General features: G+C 41.0%; 1 protein-coding gene across 2 annotated transcripts; it reads right to left on the bottom strand.

Moving 5' to 3' along the window:
• Positions 1–2,150: 2,150 nt before the first annotated feature.
• On the bottom strand, positions 2,151–5,339 carry LOC103711969 (probable amino acid permease 7). Of its 2 annotated transcripts, none has more exons than XM_017844014.3 (7): positions 5,135–5,326; positions 4,804–5,037; positions 4,609–4,702; positions 4,200–4,414; positions 3,249–3,382; positions 2,886–3,113; positions 2,151–2,681 (listed from the first exon to the last, which is right to left on the bottom strand). In XM_017844014.3, exons 1-7 carry the CDS (start codon positions 5,202–5,204, stop codon positions 2,280–2,282), a joined length of 1,377 nt encoding a protein of 458 aa, XP_017699503.1. In that variant the 5' UTR covers positions 5,205–5,326; the 3' UTR covers positions 2,151–2,279. The 2 variants fall into 2 exon arrangements, with proteins under 2 accessions (XP_017699503.1, XP_026662336.1); XM_026806535.2 differs by lacking the exon at positions 2,151–2,681 and adding an exon at positions 2,688–2,795 and having other exon boundaries at positions 5,135–5,339.
• Between the last annotated feature and the right edge of the window lie 4,350 nt (positions 5,340–9,689).

The raw sequence follows: 9,689 nt of genomic DNA, 5'->3' as shown, positions 1-9,689 counted from the left end.
GACTCCGCTGCCTCGGGGACGACTCCGCTGTTTTATCTTCGAAAAACAAGTCCTCTGGAATTCTCTGAGAGAGTCGACTCCGCTTTTTCAGGGGATGTCTCGGGAAGTTTGCTTTTTATGCGTGAGGATGACTCCGCGTCCTTCGGAGACGACTCGCGCGCATCCCTTGAAATTGGTCTTTCTGCCGCCTCCGAGAGAGTCGACTCCGCAAAGTCGGGAGTCGACTCCGACCCTGCGAGACGCCTCGCCAGGTGCCGGGGACGTCTCCAGACGTGCCAATTCTTCCTGTTCATGCCAGAGACGTCTCTGTGACAAACCGGAGACGTCTCGGCTGTCCCTGATCTGTTTTCTTCATCTCAAAAATTCTTCAATAAATTCTTGAAAAATATGGAAACTTGCCTAGACATTTCTTAACAATATTCTTAATTAAACACCTGAAATCCTCAAATAAATTGTTAAGATAAAGGGAATTATACTCTAGTGTTTTGTGTTCATCAAAATCCATTAGGGGGTCAACAAAGTGTGTCGGCGTATAGTCCTGGAGTCGAAGGAGCTCTTTGGCTCGCAACTGACTCAGCAGGGTGTTCCGAGCTCGGGCTTGGGACGTCATTACAGACGTTGGAAGAGGCTATGATAGGTCGTATTAGCGGAGAGATCCGGCCAAGGTCAACTGAGCCTTCGGCGGAGTCTGAGATTGGGCCGGTTCTGAGCAGGTTTGTGGTCCTGCTCGGCCGGGATAGGATGATCCCTTGCTCTGAGCAGGACGATCCATTCCCCCCCCATCAGTACCTAGTCCTGGGAGGAGTCTGACAGATTGGTATGGGTGTCGACAGGGCGATCTAGAGTACGGGCCAGGGACCTACATGCGCTGTTCAGCGGAACGCCAAGCCGGCAGATTGATGGAGGTTGAATTTAGAGGATGCGGATCTACCCTCGGGTGACCCTATTCATATGGAAGGTGGCCTGGGGCTGCTTACCGACCAGAAAAATGTTAGCGGGGTGGAGTGTTTGGATCACTCCGTATTGTGTGATGTGCCCGGATTGTGAGGAGACTATTACCCATGCCATACTTAGATGTCCCAGGGCAGTTTAGGTTTGGGAGCTTGCTTTTGGCACCTCCCCTCAGGCACCAGAGTCAGCAGAGGACCTGCTACACTTCTTGAGGGAGGCCATGAGGAATTTGGGTACAGTCGAGGAGTGTATCGGGGGGGCATACCTGGCCTACCATATATGGTTGAATGCCTACCTCTTCGAGGGCAGTGGATCGGCTCCGAGGGGCAGTGGTGGACAGAGCCTTTCGTCAATCAGCTAAGATCACTGCAGCAGCTGCATTGAGTTCCTTTGGGATGGCCAGAAACATTTGGGATACCCGCTCCGCTGTTTTAGCGCCCAGGTTTGCCCTTTTCTCTTGGGTGCCCCCACCCCTTGGTCATCTCAAAGTGAACTTCGATAGCGGCGTGTCGGCGGATAGAGCATATGGAGGAGTTGGATTTGTGATCAGAGACCACTAGGGCACACTGGTAGTGGCAGGAGGTCAGTGCACCCCCGGTGTGACTGCCATTGAGGCGGAGCTTTGGGTAGCATAAGAGGGCATCTCCTATGCGAGGAGGGTACTGGATGCAGACAAGATATACCTGGAGGGGGACTCCTCTATGGTGATCAATTGGATATGGAGAGCGGACCGATATGGGGACAATTACTTACTGATTCGTGAGACCTTCAGATCGGTTAGGGGTTTGGCATCTTTTCAAGCAGTGCATGTGTATCGGAAGGCGAACCGAGTCGTAGATTGGATCGCCTCCTATATTGCTCGGCACTCTGGAGAATTCTTCTAGACTAGTATCACTGAGGTTCCTTCTCCCTTGTATCATTTGGTTGCTTCTGATTTGGCAGGTTGTACTTATGTAAGAGCAATTTGAATGCCATTTTCTACCCAAAAAAAAATAAATAAAGAGTACCCAATTGTGGGGCTTCGATGGCGTGGCCCAGGTGTGCATGGGCTTGGGTGAACTAAACCAATTAACATCTCTTGGGAACCTTGGATGGAACCCCAGATGATTAAACGGAAAAGAAATTTTTATTTTAGTCTACCAACCTTTTTAAGCACAACATATCATAGGAAAAGGAACACTGAAGCCATGGATAATATAGACAAAACAATATGTCACACGAACAAACCATGGTGTCTTAAGCAATCTTAGAGTAGCGTATTCCTTAGTATTTCTTCTTTAAAAATGGCACGCTTCACAGTTTTTTTTTTAATAATAAAAAAAGGGTTTCTAACTCAGCTTCTCACTCACGAGTCCTTCAATTGATCCGACTAAAGCAAACATGCTAACTAGTAAGCATACAGCACTGAAGATCTGAAGAGCAACCCATTTCTTCGTCCAAGCCCCTATCTTTCTCTGCACAAAGTACATCTCCACAGGGAAATAGATAGCCAAAGGCCAGAAGTTTAAGGCCCCTAGTAATCCTAAGACTTGGTTGAAGTACGGAAATGTTATCGCAATCCCTGTGGTGGATGCAACGTAGATGGTTCTATAGCATAACCTGAAAAGATTCAGTCTGCAAGGTGGTAAGAATGGCAGTTGAATGGTGTAGAATTTGTTCACAAATCCATTGGTTGGGAACTTCTCCGAAGACCATCTGTCCAGAAATGAGAATACTGGCTGGCTGTAAACCTATCAAATTGTAAAGAGGAGGAGCTTTAACTTTTTTGCATCAACCTGAAGCATGACTACAAATTCAAATGAAGAATTGGGAAGTCTCAGGAATTTAGCTCCCTCATTTCACTTCTGCATTAGTAGCATATGCATGAAACTGCAGCGTTTCTAATTTTATTCCAAGTGCGTAAGAATTTATACTCTGGCTATCGAAGAGTTTACCTGATACCCTCCCACTAAGTGAACAACAATGCACGCATTAGCAAAATCTACGAGCCAGTAAGGCTCGTAGAAACCGAACCCTGTCAGGAGGTTTCCAGGTGTGTCATTCCCAAAGGCAGCATAGCCAAAACACCCGCAGCAGAGGTAGAAGAATGTGGTGACAAGAATTGAGACCATTGATGCCTTCTTCATGGTCTGGTTTTCAGGTGGTGGTGACTTCAGAGTATCCTGTATTCATGGAAGTTCAATAAGTTTTCTCCAGTTCTTTTGGACTTAAATTTTTTGACATCAAACTGAGCAATCAGCGGCAAAGCTTTTCAGGCTGCGCATTCAAATTAATCGAAAGTGCGATATATCTTTCACCTCTAACTCTAAGAGAATCATAGAGTATGGATAGGCAAATGCAATGTCTCCCAGTGCTTGAGAAACTCGCCAGACTTTCTGAGCTGTCGAGGCCACACGAATGCCTCCAGTTCCACCTTTAATTCTTCCATTCGCTGAGATACAAATGTAATGGAAAAGCTGAGAGCTATGGCAGCATTAGAGCAACAGTGCTTGCAAATTTGATCCATAAAAACTAAGCAGCTTTAACATGTAAATTCTGATATTATTGGTTTTATTCAAGTTCAGTTATCCAATCTATATTCTATTAATATGCCTTTGGAATTCATGTCTAGATGTGGTCTGCGTCATATTGTCAATTTTTGATGAAAATATGCTATGTCAGACTGCATGTCTGCACATATCTTTTTAATGCAAACACAAGTAGGAATAGACATATCTAATTTAGATCTCTTCATAGAATATATGTATGTAAACATGAAGATGAACCTAAAATCATAATATTTATCAAGGTAAAAAACTCCTGCCAACATAGAAAGGTTACTCCTTGTTTTTTCATATTGATGTATGTGCATCCGTGTTTGCACGCACGCATGCATGTATATATGTATGTGTGTGTGACATCAATATCAAAATTTTATACTAACTACATAGCATCCAAGTCACTTGAAGGGGAAAATATATAAAGCATGGAAAATAAAGGAGCCCAGCCCTATCTTTTACCTATCTTATAATTTTGGCTAGGCTTCATCAGTGGTAACTGGTCAAGACTGATGACATCTTTGATTGGATGTCCATGTATTGATACTCTACACTGATATTTGATTGGAGAACTTGTGGACTTAGGACACACGCCTCAGTTCATAAGTGCCTCAGCAGCTACCCTTTTCCTTATTCCATATATTTTTGAGATTTACAAGTTGCTAAATCCTGTAAAACTATTTATTTACATAAACATAAGCTCAACATTACCAATAACTTGGGCGATGCCAAGTCCGAATCCAATTAATGAGTAGGAGAAGGACATGGTTGCTGCAAGAATTGAGAGCCAGGCCATCTCCTGAATATTCGGTATCTGTGACAAAACTATCTGAACAGCTCCAAAAAACAGCATATAAATACCATCTCCATACGAGCATGGAGCATTGTGGCCTTCTCTGTGGTAGCAGTCTGACTTCTGAATTGCTCTGCATGCATGTTGAATAACGGGAAGGGTTTCTAATCAAATCAAAATTAGCTATAAAACTTTCAAATGGATCAAAGTAGGACCTCAACATCTTAGTTTTGATATAATATGCATTGATCTCAATATTTTTGTAATACTCTCATCACGTGTTTGTGCGCAAGAAGACCTGTTTCATTACTTGAAGTAGCGAATTACCTCATACTAATTGAAGTAGTGATTGTACACGCTATGGAAGCGCCATACAAGCTCATATATTGAAGCAAACCACAAATCCATGTCTTTTTTTCACCTGAACTAGCATCAAACAGAGTTAAAGAAGCTACTTCATAGCTATCAGAGAGTACATAATATGGATGACCGGTGAAGGCAAAGGGGACTCATAGCTACTACCTAAGAACACTCTAACAGCATCCATGTAAGAGCGGTTTCTGGATCCAGTCACAGGATGAGGAGATCTGTAACAGTCTGAGAGCAGAAAGGCAGAGATATATGTTACCATGGCAAAGCAAAGCATGGAAACAGGCCCTGCAATCCAACCTAGTTGGGCAGTGCTCCATGCCAGAGACAGCACGCCGGATCCGATGACTGCAGTGATTATATGAGCGGCACAAGTCCATACGGTTCCTGGTTGAATTGATCTCTCCAAAATGCTTCAAAATCAGGATGAGAAGGATTCGGTTCGAGAGGATAAAGGAAGAATATGAGAATGTGTTGGAATTACCAGTTCTTATCAGATGCCGGTCGTCATCACAGGAATCATCAGTTAGCTCAAGGGAATGATGAACTGCCATTTCCTAGGTGCCCACAAGCAAGCAAATTTTTGTTACTACATTCCATTGTTGTTGGGGGTAGATATAGAGGATGATGTTTTGAGATGACAGAAAGCTAATTTCCACTTTTAGGAGGGACAGAACTCTCCACTGAGACTTTTGATTAATATAGGTGTCAACAACATTTGAGAAAAGTATTAAGGGACGAATTTATCATTCATCACCACTTTTAGGAGGGACAGAACTCTCCACTGGGACTTTTGATTAATATAGGTGTCAACAACATTTGAGAAAAGTATTAAGGGATGAATTTATCATTCATCATTTGATTTGTCAAATTAAAAATCAGTGCAGCAGAGATGCTTAAGATCCATCATTTGATCCTCAAATTGAAATTACTACGATAGTGTTGCTAGGATCCATCATTTTCTTATCTCCTATCATTTGTATATAGCATCATTCATTGCGGACTATCTTGATAATTTGACCTTTCTATCACCTCTGTGGTCACAACTTCATTTCTTTACGCTCAGATCATTTTTCGCGTGCGGCTTTTCCTTCTTTTTTTTCATCAAACAGGACAAAAACATATGCTATTGAAGATTGGAATGCATCTATTGAAAGATCAGTATCTGGTCTAGATGAGCGAATTTGGTCCACTTGCTGATATATTGATCTGGACCATCATGGATTCTGGTCCCCCTGGCCTTTCATTTTGAGGGAAAAATCCAGATTCCACGATAACACAATAATACTCTCTGCATCTCTTGCTTTGTGTTGGTACTTATACAGATACGGTGTACGGCCCGCCCGGTAATTTTATTCCCATCCCTCTTAAAAACCAGCTGCTGCTTTCATCAACTCAGCAGTCATAACATCATACATAAAATTGTCACCATAATCAAGGTTCTAAGTAACAGATCAAAAGAGGGTGGGAATCATAGAACTCTGCTGTACAACTGATTTTCTGTACAAAGCCTAGTGGACAGACCTATTAATGAAAAATTATGGAACTCAAAACATACAGACGCATAGTTAGAGACAACCCCATTCAGGAATTCTGCCTTGGAGAGGCACCAATGGTAAAGTAGGATTAAATATTAATGCAGCCAACCCCAGATAAATAGCTTACAGGCTGCTGCAGATTATGATGTCTATAGATTACGACAATAAATATTACTGGGCTATCACAGGTGTTTTTCAGTACTCTTTAAAAGAATTAAAAAGAAAAAAATAACCTCACTATTATCATCTTGAGCGGAAAGAAAAAGGCAGGTCTACCCTGTTTCATTACACAGAGTAACACCAATTTTGGAACGGAACAGCAAATAGAAACCAAGAAATCTCTAACATCTGAACTAAACCAAAGTAAAACTGCAAAAGAATTCATTCCTGAACACAATGTAGAAGGTCAAACTATAAACCATTTCCTAATAGTGTGTAACTTTCTTTTATGGTGCAAGACGCTCTTGCATTTTCATCCCTCATTGTCTCTCATTTGCATTCATAGTCCCCACCTTTCGAGAAGCACCACAAAGAGGAAGCTGATAACCAGGTCCAAGATATAATCTTTTATCCTGAAAGGAGGTCCACTCACAATAAAGGTGGGGAAATCTCTTGACATCATATATTCTTTCAACTGGGCCATCTTTCTTTATTGGTTCCATGGCTAGAAACGTGACGCAGTGATCCACTTTCCTTCTTTCTTGCTTTTTGTTTTTCGTTTCTTTTTTTAGTTTTTTGGTGTGTTTGCTTGTGTACTGTGGTGGGGGGTGGGGATTGTAGGCTACTGATCAATTTGTTTAGGAAACACAGACTAAATTATGTCTTTGATGCCAATACAAAACTGAAGCGCACATCAATCTTCTTGATTGAATTACAATCTAAAATTTCTCAGTTTAACATTGCAAGCGATTGCAAAGAATTAAACTAGAGTATGCTATTGTGTCACATGAATCATCATTATGAGATTGCATTAATCAAAGATACGAGTTTGACAATGATAAAAGATGGAAGTGGAATCTCTTCTTTCCTTTTGATGTTGAGAGTCAATGCTTTAGCGCATGACATGGACACAAAGCCCATATTCCGTGTGAATTGATTAAGTGAAAGGTACAACCACTCTCAAAAAGCGTAGCTAGCACCTTGGACCACACCCTCAAGATCATTGTCGTTGGACCGAGAACAAATAGCAAGAAGAACAAAAATTAGAGATGCAAGAAAACTTAAAACTTTCATTAAGAAAATATATGTTACAATAGGAAATTTGCGGATACTTAGCATATCATACGTTCCTTACAGATAATTTAAGGTAGATAGAATCTTATTCTCTCCAAATCCTCCGATGCGTTTCGACTTTGGAGAGATTTCTTCCAGAATATCTTAATTTTTGTAAGTTTAATTTGTACGGTGATGAAAATTTTTTTCTAGAAAAATATGCTAACTGCGTCATTCTCAGATACTTTGTGGATACAACAGGAAATCTTAAGTTTTGTTGTAGATGTAAAAAGTCAGGAGGCTTTCTCTGACACCCTTCTCTCTTGAAAGTATAATTTGGGATCGCTGCCACGGAAACAGAGCAAGAAGACCCAGCTTCTTTGGGTTGTGACGATGTAAGTAGCCAGCACAAGTCCTTTTGGGCCCAATCGTTGCTATATGGTATTGGACACGGGCCTTAAATGGATCGGCCCGAACGGCTGATAAAAAAAATTCAGACTATGCCAACTCATTGCCCAGTATTAACTTGGCTATAGATTACGATTTTTTCATTACTAGAGTTCTGGATTGCATCAGAATTCTGAAATCGTGGATATTCTTAGTGGATAGTATTGCTGACCACAACCTGGGGCTGCACAAAATAGTGCGAAATTCGTCGTGTCACCTAAGTCCAACCTCAGTGCATTGGGATTAATGATTTGATAATAGTTGATATGGAAGGATAGTTCGCCTAGGTTAATAGGGCTGCAGACTGGATAGTTTCTACATGACGGATCATATAGAAAATTTCTATGACATTTTTGTAACCGATGCAAGTGGATTGTCTTTTATTCGAGGGCTTTGTAAAACACCCGATTCAACCAACAAAAAAAATAAGAAGAAGAAAAAGAAGAAGAAGAAGAAGAGGAAGATGCTATATAGAGAGATGGTTCAATAATACGGCTTGGCGAATTTAAATTGGGCCGGAAAGCAACCATTGGGCTACGTATCAGTTTTATGGACTTCGTAGATGGGTGGTTGGTGTCAATAGGTTGGGCCAGCTAGAAGTATTACTTTCAACCACACTGCACGTAAAATATGGAGGAAGCATACCTCCTTCACTGGGGAGAGAAAGGGGGGAAAGAAAAGAAGCATTACCTCATGCTACTGGCAGACGTGATGATGTAGGCTATGCCCCTTCTTGCAAGCTTACTTGCTGAAGTATCCCACAAGCCCATAGGCTCTTGTCCCCTGCAAGCATGCATCAAATATTCAAATTTTTTAAGAGAAAAAGACGGGGATGGCTGATGCATACCCCCTCCTACACGATATCCCTAATGTTAGACATGTCTACAGAGCAGTGAATAAGGCTACAGACTGAGTCACTTCTTACATATTAGAGCACTCTGAAAGAATGATGTGGATCGATTTGTCGGTTCTTCCGGTTGCTCTTTGCGATTTCTAATTTTGTTGAATATATTTATACCGGATGTGTATGATAGGATAACCTCTGAGATTAGATGGAGGTTGAACTGATGGCCAGTTTGCCTCATATATCGTCAAATGTAAATGGTGCAGCTCCGGTTTCAATCCATATCAGGGGCTCTATTTGCAACATCCAAAAATAACTATCCCAGGACCTGGCTCTTACTGGTCCAATTCAGGATGATCGTGATGAACAAGGACTTGATTCCATTTTCTAAAGTTGTATTTCCTCTCACCTTTTTCTCCAATGAGAGAGGTGAGAAGCTTATTCTTAGATTTGTAAAGGAACAAACTCATCCAAAGATAGTGCTAAAAGTGATATGGAAAAAAAATCATGTCAAATCAACACCAAATTCTCCTCTCCCTTAAAAAAAAACCTAGCTAAATAACTTTCAACATTATTTCCCCTTTTCCTTGAATAAAAAAAACTTTTTTTTTTTGTGAATTTAGGTTAAATGCAGGTTTTATTCTACGATTCTAGTTGATTTACTCCCGGTAGTGTATAAAATAACATCCCAAAATAACCACTTTAGATAAATTTCAAATCTTAAGTTTCTACGAAATAAAAGAAAAAAATAGAACAAAGGTTGAATTTCCTAAAAGAAAATAAATAAAACGCTTGACAAGAGAGATACGGATAGTTTGCTACAAGCCCCAAACGCAAACTTTTTAATGGAATCATCTCCACCGATGTACCTCTTCCACGCAGTGTTCACTCAAATGTTTATGACAACTCTTTTTTTAATATAAATAATATTTGTCAGAATAAGATATTCAAATCAGAATTATCCATTCTCCTCTCAAGCAAGGCACAGGTGTCCAACA

The sequence above is a fragment of the Phoenix dactylifera genome, unplaced genomic scaffold (genome assembly GCF_009389715.1).
Source record: "Phoenix dactylifera cultivar Barhee BC4 unplaced genomic scaffold, palm_55x_up_171113_PBpolish2nd_filt_p 000143F, whole genome shotgun sequence".
NCBI lineage: Eukaryota > Viridiplantae > Streptophyta > Magnoliopsida > Arecales > Arecaceae > Phoenix > Phoenix dactylifera.
Note: the sequence above shows the minus strand (reverse complement) of the source record. Positions and strands in the feature narration are given on the sequence as shown.